This window comes from Myotis myotis, unplaced genomic scaffold, assembly GCF_014108235.1.
Source record: "Myotis myotis isolate mMyoMyo1 unplaced genomic scaffold, mMyoMyo1.p scaffold_m19_p_11, whole genome shotgun sequence".
Classification (NCBI taxonomy): domain Eukaryota; kingdom Metazoa; phylum Chordata; class Mammalia; order Chiroptera; family Vespertilionidae; genus Myotis; species Myotis myotis.
In genome coordinates this window covers 34,118,483-34,142,862 of record NW_023416315.1, presented here as the reverse complement: position 1 = coordinate 34,142,862, position 24,380 = coordinate 34,118,483, and the positions used below count along the sequence as shown (strand labels likewise).

Sequence of the window (24,380 nt, the reverse complement as noted above, 5' to 3'; positions counted from 1 at the left end):
ATATTTGCAATTATGTCCTGAACCATTGCCATCAAACTTTCACTAAATTCCCTGCCCAGAAGTCCTCTAACATAATCAGCTTGGTCCTCTCAGCAGAATTAAATATCGTGGCAAAAATTCAGGAGCCATATTTCCCTCTGCACAGGAGGCCAGGGAAACACAGAAGGATTCTTCCATTCTTGTGGCACAAATTCAATCTCATATCGTACTTCATATGCAATTAACTCACACCTGAGCTTCTTTTAAGTCGTGTGTGGGGTAGGCATCACTTTATCGTCTACCTGGCTGATTTGTGTTATGTACAATTGTCTTTCAAAAGACAACCTCTGAAGTTGTATGTAGCATAAAATAAAATCTGATGCACATTCATGCCCTCTCTGCTTTATCAGAATAATCCATAGGATTCTGCTCAGGCCTGTGTAAGAAATATAAATAGGATGAGTTGTACTAATTTTAATCAATCTAAAGCTATCAATTAAATCCATCTTATCTAGTGTGTCATTTAAGGCTGCTGGCTCCTTATTGATTTTCTGTCTGAAGATCCAGCCATTGACGTCAATGTGGTTTTAAAATCCCCTACTATGACTGCATTACTGTTGACCTCTCCCTTTACGTCCATCAGGATTTGCTTTATATATTTTGCGCTCCTATGTTGGGTGCATAAATGTTTACAAGGATTATAACCTCTTGTTGGATTGCTCCCTTTATCATTATGTAGTGTCCTTCTTTGTCTCTTTATTATGGTCTTTGTTTCAAAGTCTGTTTTGGTCGGATAAAGGAATTGCTACCCAACTTTTTATATTCATTTCCATTTGCAAAAAAGATCTTCTTCTGCCCTTTTACTTTTAGTCTGTGTGAGTCTTTTGTGCTGAGGTGGGTCTCTTGTAGACATCATATGTAAGGGTCTTCGTTTCCTATCCATTCAGCCACCCCATGTCTTTTGATTGGACCATTTAAGCCATTTCCATGTAAAGTGTTATTGACAGGTACGTATTTATTGTCACTTTATTCTTTATAACTATGCTCCTCTCTTTTCTTTTTCTAATTTTAATCAGTAGGCGTTGGTCGGGATAACTGCTTCAGTCCTTACGCACAGGGGCAACACTGCGATGTGCTGAGGAAGGCTGTGTGAAAAACGAAAGGTCCCTCTCCTCAAGTGCTCATCGTCCAGCTGACGAAGAAAAGGCACATTCTGAATCCATTCATGCAGCTGTTAGCGAGCGAGCGAGCGACCCGCTGACAAAGGGATTGTGAGGAGCCAACCCCATGGCCAGGGGTCCTGTCTGGTGTCAGGTCAGGTACATCACAAGGTGAGTAGACTGTCTTGGGTTCCTCTTGGGACTTTCCTTTAAAGGGCCAGGGACTTAAAGGGTTTCTGCCTTAGTATTTTCGTAGATGCAATGACATTTACAAACATCTTTTTTTTTTTTTTTTTTTTTTTTTTTAGCACAAGGGCAAACTTTATTTTGGACCTTTAAAATTGGCCATAGTGTAAAAAAGAGTCCATGGTCTTACATTAGTGAATTCATACTAAAAATACTCTTATTTTCGTTAAGATGAATGGTAAAACTTTACATATGCTACAAGTATATTACATGTATTTACATGGCTCTTTCCTAGGTACTTTCACATTATACAACTCCCTACTTTAAGCAAGCTTTGCAGGGATGATTTGAGGCCAATCACTATCAGAATAGCCTATGCAGTGCTATAATACAAAAATGTTATTTTAAAAGTTACTCTGTGACCACCAAATAACTTTCTATAAGAAATGGCACATTTGTTGCAGTCACCTATCCACTGCATATAACGGGGCCAATGGAGGATACAGTCTCATTCTAAATAGCTTCTACTGCCCCTTCCACATTCACCACCATTCGGTTTAATCATTACTTTACCCCCAACAAGCAAGAGTTTAAAAAGTTGATTCCTTTAACATTCTCCAAATCTAGAGTAGTTTTGCTTAAAAGTTAATTGAGAATACTTGATATAAGTACAATTATCAGTAACTTAGTTATTTTAAGTGGCACTGATATTACCATTACATCACAGTGCACAGCAACACAAAACAAGATGAAGTCTGTATTTTCTACAATAATTAGCAGGGTTTAACACAGATTAATTACTGAGTATTGAATTTGGTGTGAAACAATTGTCAACTACCCTTAAATATTACTCAGTTTAAACATTAGTACTTTATCTTATTTTATACCTGTACCTTAAGTAAGGTTTTCAGTTGAAATGTCATTATTTCCTTATCAGAAGGATTAAAGGAAACAGGAACCCAGTGGCTTGGTGGTTTAGGAAGCACACTTGGTGATGGCGGCTCACTAAATTTGGCTCCAGCATAGTTCTGATTCGTTTGAGACTTAAAAAGCAAGCTGGGACTTGATAAATTGGAGTTCCAATTTTGATTATTTGGAAAGTTTTTGTTCTTCCCCCCATTTTGCATGGCCTGCCATGCAGCTGCTGATGTGTTATAAGTATGTCCTCTTTCTTTTTTCTTATGAACCATCTTCATCTGGGAATTTTGATCCTTGGTCTTCTGTATTAAGTTGTTGGTTCTTACTAACATTTCTAGATTGAGGGGCTGGAATGTTATACCTCTCTCCACCACCCATCTTCAGCTTCTTTGTCACCTTTCAGTCTGCTTTTCAGATTGCAGGATTTCCACTGCCTGTCCTCTTCCTTGTTGCCAAGCCCAGGATAATAGATGTTGCTTTCTCTCAGGTCCTCTTCTTTGTCTCAGTGCAGAAGTTCTCATGGGCCAATCTGCGGAGTCCAGCCTAGGAGCTGAGGCCAACATCTGAGTCTCCTCAGCACACACAGTTGAGAGAAGTCTTAGTGACTTCAAGCTCAGGACTGCGGCGGCGGCTCCTACCGGCAGCGAGGCCCCCTCCCCTTCCAGGGAGAGGCGAGGCATGGGACGGACACAGCCCGCGAGCACCACGACCCAGCTGCTGGCACCTCAGGGCCCTGACGACTTCCTCCTTCTGTCTCTACTGACAAAATGCCATTTACAAACATCTTAAATCAAAGATGTGTTTAATGGGGAAAAATAGCTTTTTAATGTTTGTTAATAAGAAAGATGATGAGACACAAATTGCCTGAAAGATCAGAAAGAAGGTAATGTCAAGGTGAACTTGAACTAGTTCTTTCCTGGTACTTTCTTTCTAAGGATAAGACCTGGCAGCCCAGCGTTCGCTCACCATTCTTCAAATCTGCGTGGAACCCAAATCATTTTCTGATCTTGCCATGCACTCACCCTCAGCAACCAGTACGAGAGCAAAACGATGCCACATTCAGCTGCGAAACTGGGAACCAGACATGTGCACGTATCCCTCTTGAGTTGAGAAATCATTGTGTTTGATGTTGCTTTTTCAATTAGAGAATATTACTACAGCCTTATGATAAAATCCACTTCTACACTGGATGGTACTCACAGAATAAAATGTTATTTGCCAGAAGTAAGGGAGAAAAAATACTTTCTCAAGCGAGCATTTCTGAATTTAATAATTAAAAAGTAACAGTGTACTAGACTTGTACATGCTTTCCTTTAGCCATGTCAAACTAGCATTTGAAAGGAGCAGGATCCAGCCTCAGGTTGGAGTTCACCACAATTCATCTCCTAGTTACATGTACACCCCAAGGTTCAACCTGTGTATTTGGATTGTTCTGGCTTTGAATACTGATGCAGTAAAAAGACTCCACTGGGGGCCCTGGCTGGGTGTCTCAGTTGGTTGAAGCATAAGCCCATATACCAAAAGGTTGTAGGTTCAATTCTTGGTTAAGGTACATAACTAGGTTGAGGTTTGATCCCTGGTTGGGGCACATATGGGCGGTAACTGATTCATGTTTCTCTCTCACATTGATGTTTCTATGTTTCTCTCTCTTTCTCTCTCTCTCTCTCTCTCTCTCTCTCTCTCTCTCTCTCTCTCTCTCTCTTTTCTCTCTCCCCCTTCCTCTCTCTAAAATCAACAAACATATCCTTGGATGAGGATTTTTTTAAAAAAAGTCTCTGCTGGGGGCATAATTTTCACTTTGCTTTTGGGGTCTGTTAGAATAAAGAGGCTTGCTGCAATGGACGCTGTGATACAAACCATACTTTTCATAGGATTTTCTAATAGCCTCCCTAGCTTTCATACCTTCAATGTAGTGAATTCATATGGCTGATAACCTCTGAAGCTCTCATGGATGGCTGCCATAGTGTGAGAAGTTTTCTCCCAAAAATGAAGCAGAGTGGTCTGTAAAGAAAGACAGGAAAACTATTGAAGTTTTGAATGCCCAGTTCTAGTCATGGGCCCCAGAGAAATGTGCCACCTGTGGCTGTCAAGGTCCTCCAAAATATATTGCAACCCATCTCTGCAGACTCCTTTCCCATTATGGCCCCCACTTAAACCCTGTATTTCAGCCAAACTCAGTGCCCGCCTGTTCCCCTAAACACACCGACGCTGGTGGCTTATGTGCTCTGCCACCCGGGACAGTCTCCTCTCCATTCTCTTTGTACTTATTCCAGATCCACCCTCCAAAACCCAGCACTAGCCGTTAACTATACTTTTCTGATCCCTCAACTGATTCAATTTCTCCCTCTTCAAACACCGGTCAGATTTTATAGAACTTATTTTACTGAGCATACCCTGTGCTGTCCTCAAGGTATAGAAAATTTAGTCAGATTTTACTCTCTCCCTTCCTTCCTAAATCTTTGGGGACTGAGAATCTGGTCTTATTATTTCTTATATTCCCGATAACACTAGAGTGTGGCCTCCCACACTCGGTTGGTGCTCATGGTACTGTTGATGGGCACACAGCACTAACCTGAAGTTAGTGGGAGGCAACCAAGGGCATGAAATGATGACAGCCTGAGGGGTAAGCGACCTTGCCATGAGAAGTACAGGCTCGGTGCTGGGTTCACAGGAGGCTTTCTGAAGGATATGACACAGCCCAGTACATCAAACAGAGTGGGACTTGAAGGGCACCAATGGAGGGGGGCAGGACACTCAGGTAGGAATCACCACCTATGCCAAGGCAGGGAAGTGGGGAATTATGGTGCTTGTACAGGGAATAGCCAATATTTGGTTGGATTAAACTGCAGTCTACTAGAAGGGAGAGATGTAGGAAGCAAATTATGAGAAAGGCATTCAGAACTTCATAATGCCAAAACCATACTTGGAGCTCAAATATCCTCTTTCTGTTTTCTAAACATCATAATATTCTTGGTTCACTGTAACAGATATCACTTTGTTACCTGGTATGTTGCTAGCATATGAGACAAGAGATTGCATCTGCTCGCTCCGAGAAGATCCACTTTTTGACACACGTCCATCTTCAATTTGTCAAAGCTTTTTTTGGCAAGACGTACTTGTGCTTGTACCTGTGAGAGTAAAAGGAACCACTTTGAACTAATCAAACTCTTAAGTAGCTAAAATTTCCCCATTAGAAAAGACCAATAGTGGGCTTATCTCTTTCATATAAGAAAACACCTTTGAAAATTCTAGGCAGGCAAGAAGATCCTATAACACCCATTGTTTGCCAACAAAGGACCAGAACGACAGTACTGGATATTATGATTGCATAGCAAAATCACCATCCTAATTATATTTTTCATTCAATTATTAAAAATCCTCTCCTCTCAAGCCATTCGCAAACTGACCACAGTGGGGAAAAGTCCAGAAACACCCAGGGTAGCCTGGGGGGAACGTTTGCCCCATTGGATTCCTAAAGATCTTTGAAGGTGGCTTCCCTGAATGTTAACATCTTATATAACATGCTACATTTGTTTTTTAAAAAAGAAATTAATATTGATACAATCCTATTAACAACAGATATTATTTTTTTAACCAACTTATGTCCTTTTTTGTTCCAAAATCCAATTTAGGGTGCTGCAAAGGGGAATTGTGATACAGACTGAAAAACAATCTCCACTAATAAACTTTTCAAAAATTTTTTAATATCACCCAAAGGTATGTTTTATTTAATTTAGATAGAGAGGAAGGGGGAGAGAAAAAGAGGGAAGGAGAAAGAGAGAAACATCGATGTGAGAAAGACACATCGACCGGCAGCCTCCAATATGCACCCTGACCTGGGATGGAACCCGCAACATGTTGGTGTGCTCCATGATACTTCAACCAACTGAACCACTTGCACAGGGCACAGATCTTTTTGAGTGAGTATGTACACAAGGAATCCTCCATCCATCCCTGAGCCATCTAGTAATCCAGGGACAGAGTGAAGGTCAGGAAAAGATTCAGAAATATCTATTCTACATGTTACCTATAATAATAAAAGCATAATATGCAAATCGACTGAACGGCGGAACAGCAGAAAGACCTTCCGGACGACCTTCCAGACGAAGCCGGGGCTGCAAGGGCCAAGCTCCTTGCAAGAATTTCGTGCATTGGGCCTCTAGTTCCATATGTTATTTGATGACAAAATTGACGGTTTTAAAATGTAATGCAGCTACATTAAGAATGATGACATCAAAATACCCCTTTCCTCCAATCTGAGGCATCATCGCATCATATTTTAACCAGGGAAAGACAGCCAGATATTAATTTATCTCAGCTAATTCATGCAGAGGCAGTTACCAGGTAGGAAACTGCAAGTTGGGCGTAATAATAGCTCTTTCTCACAGAACAGATCCCGGGGGCAAGGACAATGTCTACCTCCATCACCATTATATGATCAGCATCTGGCCACCTGGTACAAAGTAGGTGCTGAATACATATTAGGTGACTGAATGAAGCCATTTTCCAGGCCATTTCAAAAGGTAAATTAATATTTTTGTGGGATGTGAATTATGTTTTTTCCTTTACATTCACAGAATTGGTTACTCAGAGATATTCTTTTATCCTAGGAGAAAACCTGTCACTTGCTTCTGACACAAAGCTCGGGAATTACGATGCTTTGAAATGTGCCCTAATTGAGTGGTGTTTGAATTTCTGTAAAGTAATGTTAGAAACCTAGAAGAAGACTTCAACACTTGACCCAGTGAATTCTGAAAGGCCATATGCTTTGTGTGTCAACAATGATTATTAAAATACTTAATGCACTGCTGAGTTCCCAAATGGTGAGCCCTTTCCCTGCCAAACAAAGAGGATGTTGCACTGTGGGGCATTTTGATTATGGTCAAGTTCATTTACAATTTTGTGCTCCATGCCTGTTCTTTGAAACACGTTTCCCGTCTGCAGCCTGAGGACAGAGCACCAAGGACACAGGCAGGCCCAGGCCACCTTCGCGACTCTAATTTCATATGCCTCCACATGCACTTAAGTGAAAACTGTTTTGCTTATTATTCCTTTCAATCCCAGATAAATTACATTCGATTACATAAACATCTTGTGGAGCTCCTCTGTTTTTCAAGGTCCTTTAAAATGTCTTCAGTCAAATAAATGTCCCCTTTGTTTATTTCTTAATTTTATTTCTGTTGCTCCACCTTCCTCCTCTGATTCTCCAAGTTCCAGGAAATGATCGCGCATATTAGACCCTCTTTACGACCCGGCTTTCCCCAGGCTGCAGAAATGCAATTCACCAGATAAAGGAGCAATGTCTCAAAACGACAGGGCCCTCCTCTGTACTTATTCCTCCTAACCTGAAATTCTACCTCATAGCCGCAACTTCAACTATGGTGAAGCCAAAGCTATTCATCCTCTTGGTTTAATCTGGCTTCCCTGGCCAGTGAGAAAGGTCTTCTTCATATTACTCGACAACCAAATAATTTGAGAGCAGTTTTGGATTTTTCGTAAGTGTTTTCTTTCCTTTATAAATGAAATAAAGAAAAACTGCAATCTTACGTTTATTACATTTTCTTCCAGGAAAAGGCTCTCTCTTCCTCCCTCAAACCATTCATTCAAATACTTTTTTTCTACATGCGGGTAGCAGTGAGTAAAATGGAAGTGGTCTCTGTCCTCACAGAACTGAAAGTTCAGTGGGTATTTTCACACCAGTGAGGGCATAACAACAAACTGAGTGAGGTGCTCAGAAGGAAAGCCACACAGTCCCACGCGAGAATGATTTACCAACGAATCTGACTGAGAAGACATTCTCCAAAGAAGCAGTGCATAAGCTCTCTTCTGAAGGACTGAGCATGATTAACTGAGCAAGGAGAGAGAGAGTACTTTAGCAGAGAGAGAGAAGCATGTGCAAAGGCCCTGGGGTGGAGGGCAAGACGGCAGGTCACAGAAGGTCAGTGTAGTTGGGTTGCTGAGAGAAAGCAGAAGGGTGGTATGAGATGAGACAAGAGAGGAGGGTTGGGGCACATCCTGGAACAGGGGTCTTGTAGACATGCTCAGGATTTTAGGTTTTATTTTAGAAGCAGTGGAAAACATTGGAAGCCTTTAAGCCCGGAAGGCATAGGATCTTATTTTCAGTTAGAAATGATCACTCACTGTGGTGTGGGGATATAATCTCAACCCATTTATATAAACATGCCATGCAACCTTTATTCAGATGCTCATTTTTAGATAATGAAAATAATCCAGGTTTCTTCCCTACTCTGCTCTTCAGAACTCAGGTCTGTAACATGTTTTCTGGCCATGAGTGCAAAAGTCACCTAGGACAGTGGAGCACACCAATGCCTCAGGGTAATTTTCTAGGAATGTATAAAACACTGTAGTGGATGGATACCTTAGTCAAATAATTCTCTCAGCAATGAGTCAGGAGAAGTGGGGCCCACACCGCGGACCACTCTCTTTTGAGTTTCCGGAGAAGAGAGTTTTCACTCTGCTTTATTTCACTTAATCACGTGTTCCAAGTCGGGTGAGGAGAGGAAAAAGAGTAAACATTTAAAGCGAGCAATGTTTCACCACTGTTTCATTTTTATAGAGGAGAAAACTCAGGTACAAAATGATTTGCCTAAAACCAGATAGCAGTTAAGTAGAAAGGTCAAGATCTGGCCCAGGTTGGTTGGTGTCTCCTCTTGTCTAAAATATACACTCCCCACCAAAACCCTGCCTGCCTGTGGCCCATCCGCCTCCTCTCCCACATCCCTCCGCAGGCACCATACGCTCTGGGCACACTGAGCTGCTATTCTCCAGCCAAACCATAGCAAACCCACCTCTGCATTGTTGCACATTTCCTCTGCCTGGAAAGACCTCCCTTTATTGTCTACGTGGTAACTCTTACTCACCTTTAAAGTTTCCACTCAAAGGTTTTCTCTTCCGAGAACCTTTTTCTGTAATGCTCCTCAGCTGAGTTAGCATCTCTTCCTCTCTGCAGTCCATGCACGTGGCCATCACCCTTCTGACACAAACTATCCTAAGTGCTACCAGCTCCCATGTCTGCCCAGCTGCCCTTGACTATAAGCTGCATGAGGGTGAATGCTCACTATTCAATTTCACCAAGGCCAAGGCTACATGCCTCCAGGTAGCGGGTATGCAAAACACTGAATGAAGAAGGAGAGGGTACCAGAAGAGGGACCACCGAGGCTGTAACTCTGCTCTTGAACAGAGCACAGGGTGCTGTGTGCCCAACGGCGGTCAGACCTTCCCAGACACTGTCCCTCTTCCTCACCACCACCACCACCACTTACCGAGTAGGTGTGCCACGCACATGCACAGACCCTCATTTGATGCTCACAACACTCCCACACCACACTTTTGTTTCTGTTTCACAGAGAAGGAAACCGGGCTTCAGAACCATTAGGTAACTTGCCCAAGCTAATTTGACTGGCAGGGGAGGGGCAGGATGTGAAAGTCCACCCACATTTCACTGACTTGTTCTGCTTTCCCAGTTGTAGCAAATGTCACACTGGTAAGATTGACTGTGTACTATCCCAAATGGGGGCGTGTCAGGGGTTTGCCTACTACTCTTCTTCATGACGTAAAAATATTTCTAATATGTTAAATTTGTGATTCTGGCTTCTTGTTTTAAAATACAATACACGACTCACTATGCAATAATGCATCCATTCATGTAAAATCCGAGTTCAAGGTCTTCTGTTTTGAAGCCCTTGGCAAGTTGAAATAAGTACTGTTAAAATTATTCATAACCATGTACTTTATAATACGCAGATACACTTTAGATTAATTTAGCTAGCTACCACACTTCCCCAGCATTCTTAATGTTTGCTCAGCTGGTAAATTATTTTTTTCTGTTAACGTAAGGCAATTCTGTCAGAAAATTTAACCGACTGGGTTCACTTCCTCTTTAGGTCATTAGTGGAAATATTAACTAGGGTCACAAGACCGAGCCCAGGACACCTAACTTTATCAATTTCTCTCTAATCTGGGAAGCACACATTTCAGGAGAGTGTCCAAGATGACAATACTATCATTTTATCCCATTGGTATTTCTTCTATTTTATTGTGGTTTTAAAAAGTTGTCATTCCTTTTGTTATTACTCTTTTTGATCATTTATTCATGTATATGGGACACGTGCAAGGCTGGTGAATTTGCTTATGTCTCTTGGCTGCCTAATCTATGCCTGCTTAGGCTTTATATTACAGTATATTTTTATTATGCTTATCAATGGCCATTCAGTGTAAGTAATCTAACTCACATGCACAAACCAACTCCTAAGTTAACAGGTGAACTGATTTGCTGAAAATGATCCTGTTTGAGGAGTTGTGTTGATTTATTCTGCAGGGGGTCCTGAATAGAGTGAGTGGGGGCAAAGATCAGGCCTTTCCCTTTATGGATCCATGTTGCTGACCTGGAGTTGTACAGCGTGGCGGAGCTGGGAGTTAGGAAGTATCTGAAAAGACTGATGCCAGAACAACACCTTCACCGGTTGCCCAGAACATCCAGAGTAAATCCAGACTCTGTAATCTGTGCACACACCCTTCGGGATCTGGCCCTGGCCCACTTCTCTACTTTAATCGTTGGCTTCTTTCTCTCTCTCATTCTTCTCTCCAGCAAATCTTCCAACTCACTCTTTTCTCTCAGTGCAATCTCCCAACTCATCAAGGAGTTTTATCCGTTTCCTTTTCACATGTTGTTCCCATGGATGGCTTATTCTCCTTTGTTGGCCCTTCAAAATTCACCTTGTGCTTGCTCTTCTACGAAGCACATTTCAGTCCTGCTGGGTAGCTCAGTTGGTTAGAGCATCCTCCTGATATGCCAAGGTTGTGGGTTCGATCCCCAGTAAGGGCACATATAAGAAACAACCAATGAATGCATACATAAGTGGAACAGTAAAATTGATGATTCATTTTCTCTCTCCTCTCTTTCTCTCTTTCCTCTCTTTCTTTCCTCTCCTCTCCTCTCCTCTCCTCTCCTCTCCTCTTCTATCCTCTCCTCTTCTCTCCTCTCCTCTCCTCTCCTCTCCTCTCCTCTCCTCTCTCTCTCTCTCTCTCTCTCTCTCTCTCTCTCTCTCTCTCTCTTTCCCCTCCCCCCTCCGCCCCCCAATAAATAAATAAAACTTTCAGATGTTCCTCCTTTGGGCGCCTATAGCACTTTATCATATGCCCTTATTATCTCATGTGACACTTATCACATTGCATGTTCACTTACTTTAATTGACTTCTACATTCTCCAGGCAGATTTAGGTAACAAATCTCCTCTTGTCTAAAACATAAACCCACACCCAAACTGATAGTAGGAGCTAAAAATGCTAGCCAAATAAAAAGCTTTTAACCTGGTACACAGTACATACAGCATCACAAGTGTCGGGTCTGTAGCCCCTACTTTTAGTCTGGTGACTGACATTCTGTTCCTTGGTGTGGTCTCTTCTTCTTTTTAGAAGACACTGCCACAGTAATTGTATGCCAAGAAGGAAGCCGGCCCAGCTCCTTCAATATCCCATTAGTTTGAGTCTTTAAAACATGGTCTGTGTTGAGATTCCATATATTTCTATAGCATCTCTTTGCTCTTTCCTGCTGAAAATCACTTCATTCCAATTTGCTCTAATAGGCTGTTCTGGAAAATGTGCATATGTGTTCTCTGCACACACCCAATCTATTCAAGTTTGGTGCCAGTGATGATTCCCTTTGTCATTAGAGGCCTCAGAACATTTCAGATTTTTGGGATGATGAGCAAGTGTTCTTGTGGCTGAGGCTGCTCGCTGTCCATTAACATTCATTGGCCTTTCTGTATTTTTCAGACTCCCCTGAAAATAGGTGTGGCTACCGGACAAAGTTCTCTCCAGTGGAATGTGAGCACAAGTAACATGCAGCATTTGTAGGCTTGGCCCATAAAGCCTTTCACACAGGCTTCGGCAAGCCCTGTTTCCTTTGGGGACGACTGGGATGTCCACATCTAGGAACACTGGGAGGCAGAGTTAAGGATCGCAAAGATGCTGTCAGCCCAGGTCTCTGAATGACATCTTGGAGGAGAGCCATTCCACCAACCTGAACATCTGCCCAGGACTATTTCATGAGCAGAAACAAAATAAAGCAAAACTTCTATTAGTTTAAGCCATGGAATGATGGAATTTTGAGTGTCTCTCTCTGTACCACAGCCTAACTTAGACCATTCTCCCTAATATAGGGATGGCTTAAAGAAGAGGCTAGTTAAATGACAAGATACTCGATATAATGTTGGAAGAAGGTTCAAGTCTAACAGTGCCGTAGACAATTGTCAGCTATCCAAAGATCTACTTCCATTACTACTTTGATCATCAACAAGAATGCCATCAATAATGTCCGATGATTACTAACATGTTCAGAAACTCATTTTAATGCTACTGAATTTTTAAAGAAATGTTGTACAGAAGCAAGGCGGGTTGGGGTGAAAACAGTGAAACTGCTGGAAAATTCTTTGGCATTTGATCCTTAGAATTTAGAAGTCCTAGTTGACTCTGGGGAACTTCTAGTGCTCTCAGCCCAAGTTCCCCAAACTAGCTTCCAAATGTGAATAATACTTTCCTTGAAAAAGGAGAAAGTTATTTTTTATATTTTTACATAGAAGAAACTTCTTGATATTTAGGGCTGAAAATATATGCTTGAAATGGTGAAGAAAGTAGGAAGCTGGATATGTACATAAACAGAAAAAGCACCTCTTATTACAATGGTCCTTTTCTTTTTAAAGTGCTTCTAAATAATTGTGCCACTAAGAATCATTTTAGTCTGTGCTTTCTTTCATATACGCTCTGTGCCTCTATTCCTCTCTTTCTCTCCTTAAACTACTTAGTTTCAGTTATTTTTAAAAACTGTTTAACGAGGTAATAACTTACAATAAAGTACATTAAAATTAGCTCCATAACATTAAAATACGTACATGTAAAATATGTACAATAATCACCCAAATCAATATGTAGGACATTTTCAGTACTCCAACAGACTCTTTTGTGTTCCACTCCTGGTCATACTAGTATCTCCTCAAAAACAGAACCAATAGTCAGTATTCTGACATCAATCACCATAGATTACAGTTGGCTGATTATGAATCTCTTGTAAAGGAAATCATAATGCTATATACTCTGTGATAACTGATTTCTTTCAACACCATGCTCTTGAGATTCAGCCATATTATTGGAATGTAGTAATAGGTAATTCTTTTTCATTGCTGTATAGCATCCTATTAAATGAACAATGACACAATTAATTTATCAATACAACTGTTGATGGGTATTTGGTTTGGTTTCACTTTGTGGCTCTTCTGAATAACACTGCTATGAACATTCTTATACATGAGTTTTACATGAACACTCATTATCCTTGGGAATAGGCCCAGAAGTACATTATTTTTAGTAGATAATGCCAGTTTTCTAAAGTAGTTCCATCAGTTTACGCTCCTACCAGCAATGTAATTTCAGTTGCTCCATATTCTCACTAACATTTGTGATTGTCAGTCCGTTTAATTTTAGCCATTTGGTTAAATTTAATTTTCAGTCCTTAGTTAAGAAATTTAACCCCAATAAATTCAATAAAAAACATTAAAAAAATAAATGTAAGGCATTACTAGCATTCCCATTACCTTAGAGGTAAAAAGAACACAACCCAAATGCAAACCAAATATAAATATACTTAAAACTACCTAGAAGATGAGCTGAATGTTAAATTACCTAATGCTCTCATTGGGACTTACGTAAAGGTCCTGTATTTAGCCCAATGCAGGTCAATTATGCCTTGGTAGGGTTGGGGGTGAGGGTCACATGAGAGAGAAACATTTAACAATGATGAATAAGGCATGGTTCCCACTCTCAGAGAAATTTCAAATTGCCAGGAAGATGAGATACGGGGAAAAATAATAGAAAATAACATAGTACTTGAAAAATACCCTAAGAATGAACTGAAACAGGATAGGATTTACAGACATTTATTTTTCTGTGTATTATCACTAACACAGAAAGTTACTTCTTAGATTCCATTAAGATGTTTATCTTACTGATGAAATAAAAACAGCGAGTTAATTTGCCAGCATCTTCTACATCAATGGGCCTTCAACGTCCACAGCAAGATCCGGATCACTGTGCCTTCTGAACTGGTAAACGTGTGGCCCGCCGTGCTGGACACAAGTGCTTAGAAACGTCCTGCCGTGCTTGCTTTCCAATGGGTAACACTCAGCTCACCCTGTTTCTATAGAATAACGTGGGGCTCTAAACTGTGGCCATGCATCAAGGCCATCTCCAGGCTCCGAGAGGAGAGCAGGAAGGGCGGGCGCGCTGCCCTTGGCCACAGCTGTACTTGTTCTCTATTAGGTGAAACGTGCTCAACAGCGAAGGGGTTCCGCTCTTTACTCTGCAATAATAGCTGAATTCATATCATGGCTTGTTTTGTTAAGAGGGGAAATAGAGCAGAAAAAAAGGAAATTTGCTCTAATCATGCTCCTTAGGGAATGTATCACAATATGAAAATCACAAGACAGCTTTCTCTCTTCTGGGGTTGCTCACAAATAATCCCGTGAGAATACATTTAGGTTTGGAGAGAAATTCATACCTTGAAATAAAACCTAACAGCCTCCTGAGGACTAAATACCTATTGTGTGTTAAATATATACCCAGGAGTATCCCCTCGGAGAGGGGAGAAAGCTATAAACTACCTTTAACATTATTTTGAACTAAACATTTTTAAGGTATGAAAGAAAGTGAAAAGGAAAAAGATAAAATATTTTTTCTTTGGTTAAAAAAATAGGAAAAGTCAGCTCAAATCCAAACTTAAGCAATACTATGAGACAGTGACAACTGATATTTAGAATAAAACTCAATTTTTACCCTGATCTTTTAAGAATGATAACTGAATATATGAATGTGCCTAATGTATAACATGCAGAGCAGAGTTATGGAATTCTAAATCCAATGATCCGTCATCCATCCATTTATTCACTGATCAGTAATGATGCTTATGCAGTGGTTCTCAAAATGTGCTTCCCGGACCAGCAACGTCAGCATCACCTGGGAGCTTCTTAGAAATGTAATTCCCGGGCCCCACCCCAGATCTGAATCAGAAAGTAGGATAGGGCTCAACAATATGTTTTAACAAGCCCTCCAAGTGATTATATCACATGCTAAGTTTGAGATCAGCCTCCTGGAGTGGAAAGGTTAAGGACATGCTCTTTGAGTCAGAGTAATGTGGGTTCAAATATTTGCACTTAGATTTATTGTCTCTGTGACCTGGAATGAGTGCTTTAATCTAAGTCTTAATTTCCAAGTTAGTAAACAGAGACACTGTACCTTGCAGGACTATTGTTAGGATTAAAGGAGGAAATATATACAGATGAGGTCTATAGTGTATAGATACGTCATGCACCCAATGCTGGGTGCACAGTAAGCACTCGGTAATGGACAGCTGTGATTCCCAGGTATGGGAGACCCTGTGTTAGGTGATGCTGTAGGAAACACTGTGTTAATCAGACATGGCTTCTTTCTTCAAGGACCTTAGTCTAGAAGATGAGCTACATTAGCAGGTGAATAATCATGATACAGAGTAGAAAGTGTTAGGTGGCAAAGGGCAGTGTATAAAGTGTCCTGGGAGGCTGGAAGCGTGGAGGAAGCAACATATGAATTGGTTTTGAAAGAAACAGGAAGCTTCTGGAGCACCACAGACCAAAGAAGGCACATTTCAGATGAAAGGAACATAGGGAGGAGGACGGGAATCATGGGATAACAGAGGGGTGAGTATATACTTTATTGTCTAAACAGGGGCACTTTGCAAGTGAAAAGAGCAGTATTAATAGTTAAGTCAGAGCCCGGGCCTGCGTGGCTCAGTAATTGAGCATGGACCTATGGACCAGGTGGTCACGATTCGATTCTGGTCAGGGCACATGCCCAGGTTGTGGGTTTGACCCTAGTGGGGGGCGTGCAGGAGGCAGCCAATCAATGATTCTCATTATTGATGTTTCTCTCTCTCTCTCTCTCTCTCTCTCTCTCTCTCTCTCTCCCTTCCTCTCTGAATTTTTTTTTAAATACTAGTAGTTAAGTCAGTATAACAGATTTAGAGGAGACCACACATGGTCCCCCTGGAGAACAGGCTGTGGGGAATGAGTACTGGGAAGAGGGATGGAGAGTGGGCTGGATTTGTGGCCTGAAGGGTCTCCAAGGACAGGTGGAGGGCTGTGTTCTAAGTCACGAGGAGCTGCTAAAGATCCTGAACAGGGATGTGACCACGGTGTGCAGGTACTTGGGAAGATGACTATGGCAGCACTGTGTAGGCTGCTACAAGGATGGAGAGGAGGGTATGGGTGAGAGAGATATTTCCCGAAACCAATGAAATATGTCAGACAAAAACAGGGAGAAGTTGAACCCGAAGCTAATATTTCAAGCCTACATCAACAAACAAAAGGAGGTCAAGAAAAGAAGTGGCTCAGGGTGTAAGTATCATGAATGCGCTTCCAGACCTAGGTGTTCAGTTTGATGGGCTCTGTTATATACAACATGTGCGTGGGTCCCAATGTGCCACTGGAATGGGGAAACATGACAACTAGTTAGAACTGAATTCTTATTTCAGTAAGGATCTCTCCAGATAGAGAAGACAAGCCATTCAGTATCTTGATATAACGTATGGGCTATTTTATTTGTATCTCTTTTATTTAATGAGCACCTACAACTGGGCAACAATGAATGTTTGTGTTGTGCTTTATATGGACCAGACTCTGTTTTAAGCACTTTACTGATATTACAGATTGAATCCTCATAAGAATCTTATGAAGCTAATGCAATTAATATTATGACACCATTTTTCTGATGAAGACAGTGAGGCTCAGAGAAGTTAAGAGACCTGCCCAAGATTGTCCTGCTATAAAGCACGGAGCCCCAAGCAGGTCCTGGGGGAGTCTCGCTGCAGAGACTGAATTCACCATGTTGTCAGGGGGGTTCTTATACTCAAGACATCTAACAGAACTTGATGGAGTTTTATTAACCTAAAACTGTCCTGGGTGTTTTGTTATTTACATGAAACACATACACATACACACACACACACACACACACACACACACACACACACACACGAGCGCACACACACAGATTTTGAGGCATTATTTCCAGTTATCTTAGTCAAAACTGTTTTCAGAGATGCAAAATAAACAGAATACTTAATTCTTATACTACTTTTGAGGAATAGGTATTCACATCCAAGAATATAGAAAACAATCACAGCTCCCTAACATATAATGACACATCTATTTGGTTTCTAAGTCTCATCATTTTCCTCTGGAAATCTCTCCCCTGCTCCCTCCTTTCCCTGCCTGAGCAGCCTGCACAGAGCTGCCAATGTGATCTTCCCCCAAAACCACTCAACCGTGGTCACTTCCTTGCCCAGGAACCTTCACAAAGGCATACTTATGAATGTCAGACACCAAGCCACAGACTTAAGACTTAAACCTGAGCCACTGCATCACCTTCCAAATGGGAGAGGACCTTTTGGAATCATCTTTATTGCTATTCTTTTCAGTAGTGAGTATGGGGTAAGGATGGGAGTCTGGCAGGGATTTTTGGTAGATGTTTAGGGATTATAAATACAGGAGAGTGGGGGTGGCTGGGCCTTTAGAACCATCTGGGGGGTGAGAAGATGTTTTTAATGTGGGAATTACCACAGCTGCTGGCAATCTAAGAGGTGCCAGGGCAGGGAAGGCTGAGAGAGAGCGAGAGCGAGAGCGAGAGTGAGCGAGCGAGAGAGAGAGAGATATATCTAGGCTGTGGCTTCCCAGGGCATGGAAGAAGGCAGCATTCAGGGCAGCACTCAAGGGAATCAGACTATGGTTTTGGCAGGAACATCCCCTGCATTCCATCTCTCAGTGATGCAAGGAAGAGGGCAAGACTCCCCCAGAGAGGCCACGGGACTGGGCGGAACTCTTAGACGGCAGATGCAGAGGCACGCTTCCCAGGGAACCAGCCTTGAGAACCAGGGAGAGGAGAGAATTCAAATAGAAACCAAAGACGGGAAGTCTTCATCTGCCTTAGATGCCACCCTCCTGAGCTTTGCCACACCCAGTGCTCATCGCAATCACTGTACTTGTGTTACAAGCATTTGCTTAGATATCTATCTCCCCACTACACACTGAGCCGCCCCCTCTCCCCCACTCCCCAGAGCTGGGATCGGCAGTATTTGACTATATCCCCAACCCTTAGCCTAGGCCTGGCACAAAGCAGGTGCCCTGATGAAAATGCCTGTGAATGAACGAATGAATAAATGAATGAAAAGAGGGTAGAGCTTTGATCAACTGGACTCATTATACTAGAAGAAGGCTTATAATTCACTTAGTTCAATCCTATTGTTTTACAGATACTGTGAGACCCAGGGAGGTTACAGGGCTTGCTAAGGCCCATGGTAGGGGTGGGGTGGAGGTGGGGGGGTTAGCGCTAGAGTAGAACTGGGAACCCAGAACCCAGGGGCCATCCTTTTTCCTCTTCGCCCTGCTAGGAGCATGGAGTCAGCCCCTCAGTCATTCTAACGTTTGTTGGCTGGTGTTGGGAATGCAGAATACATTTTCCCATGGAGACAGGTTTTTTCTTCTTCTTTTTTTTTAAATGGTGGTTCGGTTCCCAGGCCAGGCCACAAAAGCCTATTTACCCCATAGCTGAGCTCAACTATAAACCCAGCGGTAGCTCTGAGGCCTCATGAACCCCTAGCTCTGAGCCTGCAGTCTGGGGGGCAGGTGGGCAGCTGGCTCTGCAGGAGGGAGGGCAGAACTCCCAGGAGCAGACCAGGAGTGCGGGGTGGGGGCTGGGCAGGGGGGCTGGGCAAGGGGCCCGGGAGGCAGCTGCAGGAGGCTAGGCAGCCTCTGAATGCCTTGGTGGTTCTTAAGTGGATTGTTTGTAAGTCGGGAACTGTCTGTACTTAGAAAGGCGGATTTCAAGAGGTAGTCGGGATCCTATTTCACTTGAAGGCCCGCGGTAATGAGGGTTCTTTATTCATAATGAAGTAGCCACTAATTGGAGGGCCAGGCTCAGGAGGCCTGCTGGAATTTTGTGCTCCTGGACCAGAATTGAGTCATATTATGCAGTAACTTGGCAACACCTGACTTCTGCATAAAATTCATATAAAAATCCACCACGAAGGGCCTGTCTGACATTCACTGTGTTTATTAGTAATAATGATAATAACAGGGTGGCTTGGACACAGCATTAAGCTCAGAAAGTAAATGAATCCTCCGTTTCCTCAAGTACCCCCCCCCCCCCCCCCCCCACACACACACACACAGCCCAGCCAGATTAGGAGTGTTTGGGAAACCCTTACTCTCGGAGTGGGCCGAAAGCTTTCATAGTCACCCTGGGGGAGACAGGGCTCCAGCTTCTAAGGGCTCATCCCAGAGACAATCTCTTCGCTTCCTCTGCCTCCTCACAGGCAGAGACATGCCAGCAACTCACAAATGTTGTCAGAGCAAATGCATGGAAAAAAGAAGGTGAATGGAACTAAAGTTTCAGTTGGCGAGTCAATTACAGTAAGGTAATTCAGTTAGGCTTTCTGGACTTAATGACATGTGGCCCACTGCATTGGAATGTTCTGGTGCCCCCTGGAGGATTCTGAACCCTAACAGAACTGGGATTTAGTCCTTTCCTACAGATGTCTGAGAAAATCCTACAGGGGCCATGCATTTCTTCTCCCAGGCTCAGAGCAACTCACCCCGACTCAATCGCACGCAGGGGGACAGAGCAGGAACTAATGCTGACTTTGAAAAGGTTTCACCCCCCTTAAGGTTATCATTAGAATGTAGGTTTTTGGAACCAGGACAGAATCTATTTTGGGCTTGTGAGGTTTATGCATCCAACGGTGCAAAGTTCACAGTGACATGGGCAACCCCTCAATCCTTCTGGGCTCAGTGTTGAGGGAACGAGGGAGTTGGCTTCTGTGAACCTTGCTTTGTCTTGCACAGACGCTCCGGAAAGTTAAACATTGAGCTTCTAAAATTTTACTGCGCTGGCGTTCCTCAGGGACGTGGCTCCAGTGTGATGATGACTAAACGGACATCAGAGTTGTTTATTCCAGAGACACAGAGCAGTCAGCAGATGCGAGGGGCCGTGGTCTGACTCCAGTAAGCTCCCATAATAAGTTCCAATAATCTAATAGGATCAGAGCTGCCTGTCTGCCCTACCCCACCCCCCAATTTATACCAGACTGACTGAAATCACTAACTTGGTGCCTAATGTAACCCATACCATCCAGCCTTAGGTCACTGCATCTGAAAGACACAGACCAGGTTTCACTCAACTTGCCAAGACTCATGCACTGGTGTAACTTTTGTCTCAACAGTTACAATAGAAATACAGTACGTGTCAAATAATATAAACTTCTACTGCTGTCACCTGGTTTCAGTACTATTCTGTCATATACTGAATGCTGAATTTCTTAATTTGAAGATTCTAAAGGAAGGTTCTAAAATTCAAACCGTGAAGTCGCCAAACGTAATTTCAGGCTTTCAGAAAATCTGCAAGAGTCCTTCATATTCCTGGACACCCAGATTCCCAAACTTTCAACATTTCCTATGTTTGTCTTTTTCTAAATACACATGAACACCCATTATTTTTTTATGGACTACTAGAGGCCCGATGCACAAAATCCGTGCATGGCCCCTGCCACCGCGGCTTCATCCAGAAGGCCATCTAGAAGGACATCCAGTTATGCTTCTTTATTATAGAAGATTGAAAAGTAAGTTGTGGCTATTATGTTTACTCCTAAATATTTCATTGTGTATTTCCTAAAAATGAGGAATCCTCTTGCATAAACACTGTAATTATCGAAATCAGAAATTAACACTGAAATATCTAGAAAATCTTATTGAGATTTTACCAATTTCCCAATAATATCTTTTATAGGAAAGGGAAGTCTAAAACCATGCATTGCATTTAATTGTCCTAATTTTCACTCTTCTCTAATCTGGGTCAGTCCCTGGGTCTGTCTTTACAGTATGTCCTACATTTTTGGATTGTCCTATGTGCCCTCATGATTAGATAAAGGTTAAACACCTCGGGCAGCACACCTCAAAAGTGATTTTGGCTTTTTCTCTGCATAACATATGAAGAAACACATGCTGCTGCTGAATCCCATTAATGGCAATGTTAACTCATTTTTTTGTTAAGATAGTGCTTGTCAGGTTTCTTCACTTAGAGTAACTATTTTACCTTTTGTAAATAAAAAGTAGCTTGCAATGTAAATTTCCTAGTCTCAAACTTGATTATTTTTAGCATTCATGGATGACCCTTGCCTGTATCAATTATGTCTATGGTGGCGTGCAAAGCTGGTTTTCTAATTCCATTGTTCCTTCTATATTTAGTGAGCTTTCTATTAAGCTTTCCCTTTTCCTTATTTATTGGTTTACTTGTTTGTTAATATCAATGTAGCTCATGGATACTTACTTTATTCAGTAGTGTTAAATTTACTATCATTTTTTTAAAATCAGTAATTTATTTTAATGATTACATTACCCCAGATTTGGCCAATGGGAGGCCCTTCAAGCTGGTTCCTGTATCATTCAACATGTCCCTAATCATTCTTTAAGCACTTTCTTACTTTTTTGCATAATAAGGTGTTGCAATTCTTTCCCTGCCTTGATCTTGAATTCAGCCATTTTTTCCCATGGATTCCTCTTTCCTTTTAGTGGAGAATGGGTGTATAGAAACCAAGATTGTGGCTGTAGGTATACTCATTGCTACCAAGGTGAAATTGCTACAAGGCTGTCTCAGAAGACAGACCTGGGAAATGTTTATACACACACATAAACAAATGTGTGTGCATATGCACAAATGCATTCAATACACACAATACATATATTCATATTATATCCGTGCATATCTATATCACCTTATATATACTAGTATATATGTATGTGTATGTATTAGAGCCCATGACTTCATTCCTATATTTCCAATTTTAATCCAATATAGCAGGGTTCTTTCTTTTTTATTTTTATTTTATTTTACCATAATTGTTGCTTCCTTCTCCCAAAGTGCTAAAACTGACAATCATTATTCACAATTTACTTGCTCAATCCTAGAAAGTACAAAAAGTGGTTTCAGAATTGCTAATCTATGCTTCTGCAAAAAGGGAGGTTTATTAAGTTCAAATTTTTTTTTACAGTTTTGTGTTTTTTTTTTGCCTGAGAACATACAGTCATATTACTGGGCTCAAAAGCTACTTGGGTTCACTTCCCCCCTTTCTTCTTCAGTGTGGTTACATTATTGATTTGAAATATAATTTGTTTGTATTCAATTTGAGAACCCCTAAACATCCCGTGAGTCTTATTAATTTACATTTCTATTTATTTAATTCCTTTTTTGCTATGTAAAATATTAATATAGTTCAAGGCAGGTCTGTACAAACTGGTATACTGAAAAAAGTGTTATCCCTTCCTTGTTTCACCTCCTTTTCACCACACTGCCACCCATATCCTGTAGGCAACTGATACTGATCCTAGCATGGCCTAGTCTTAAAGTCACTAAGGTTACAGCAAAGCAAAATTATCTACTGTTGTGCTACCATTCAACATTGTACTAGAGAAGTTAGCCAATGCAAGTAGACAAGAGAAACCAATTAGAGACATATGAATTGGAAAAAGAAAAAAAACACATTTCTATTTGTAGATGATATAATCATGAACCTAGAAAGACCTAATGAGTTGATGGCAAAACCAAATCAAAATAAAAGTTTCAGTAAAGTAGCAGGATATAAAAGAATATACAGAGGTAGAGAAGACTCCATTTATAATAGTAATAAAAAGATCAAATACTTAAGAATAAATTTAGCATGAAATATATAAAATCCTTATAAGGAGAACTGTAAAATATCCCTGAAAAATAAAAGTAGACTTGACCATATTTTCTGTTTGGTTTTGGAAATTCATGCTCACATAATAAAAATGTTAGTTATCCCCCAAGTTAATTTATAATTTAAAACAACCCAATAGAAATGCCAAGGTGATAGTAAATTTCATGTGGGAAAAATAAACACGTAAAAATAGCCAGGAAAACACTAAAAAAGAAATATTGCAAGGGGGAAACTAGCCTAGTAGACATGTTTACTAGAGTTTCTTTTAAAACAGTGTGATACTGGCACACGAATGAGCTCAGATCAGTGGTATAAAATAGAAAATAGGAAAATAGAAAAATAAACCCAAGTACTTATGGGTCCTTAGCATTATGATAAATACAGTATCTCAAGCCACTAGTCAAAAAGTCAACTTAGCAAATAATACTGGGCATTTGGAAAAGATAAAATTAGATCCATATCTCACATTATGCACAAAAATAAATTCTAAGTATATACTAGTAAACTGGGGAATCTAATTGTAAAAAATAAAACTATACAAGTACTAAAAGAAATTATGGGTGAATTTCTCTTTAATTTGAGTATACATAAATAATTTCTAATTATGTCTCAAAACTCAGATGCAATAAAAGAAGTGATTGATAAATCTGATTAAATAAAAAAAACTTGTGTAATGAAATAGCATAAATAAAATCCAATAACTGACAAACTGAGAGAAAATATTTGCAACATATATTGCAGATAAAGGAATAATATCCTTAATATATGAAAAACATTTTTTAATTGAGAGAGTAAGATAAAAAAAATCTCATGGAAAAAGACATGCAGAGATAATTTACAAAAAAGTATGAGGCCTTTAACATTTTAAAAATTATTGAACCTCAGTCACAACAAAAGAAATGAAAGTTTTACATTGCTGTGAATCTCTTTTGAGCGTTGATCCATGTGTGTGAACAGGCAGATACAGTGCAATCCAAGGGTAACAATAATAAATGCAAATTAAACAAACATAAGAAGCATCACATCAAGAGCCTGAAGATACATTAGCTGAGATAAACTGCCATCATTTTTGTGGCATGAGTACACCTTGAAGAATATACAGTTAGAAAGGGAAGGGATTTCTGCAAACATTCATGAATTCCAATTAATTAATTAATTAATTAATTATATTAATTCAATGCTAATGAATTCCAATATCATAACAATACACTTCAAATCTGTGCAATGTTTGTGGACCAAATTTTTTACCTTCTCAAAGTAGCAAATTGCCTGTAGTCTATTTAAGGGGCTGCTGGGGAACACACT

At 40.9% G+C, this 24,380-nt stretch overlaps 1 protein-coding gene and 1 pseudogene across 15 annotated transcripts in view; both read right to left on the bottom strand.

Annotated features, from left to right (window-relative positions):
* Nucleotides 1–24,380, bottom strand: part of ICA1 (islet cell autoantigen 1) — a 113,995-nt gene that overhangs the window by 31,873 nt on the left and 57,742 nt on the right. For all 15 annotated transcript variants that reach the window (XM_036328052.1, XM_036328060.1, XM_036328046.1 and 12 more), the window contains exons 7-8: nucleotides 5,246–5,371; nucleotides 4,146–4,244 (exon numbers count right to left, since the gene is read on the bottom strand). In XM_036328052.1, coding sequence (XP_036183945.1) covers nucleotides 4,146–4,244; nucleotides 5,246–5,371 — 225 coding nt within the window. The remainder of the gene's footprint in view (nucleotides 1–4,145; nucleotides 4,245–5,245; nucleotides 5,372–24,380) is intronic.
* LOC118666180 lies at nucleotides 1,643–2,792 on the bottom strand (annotated as a pseudogene).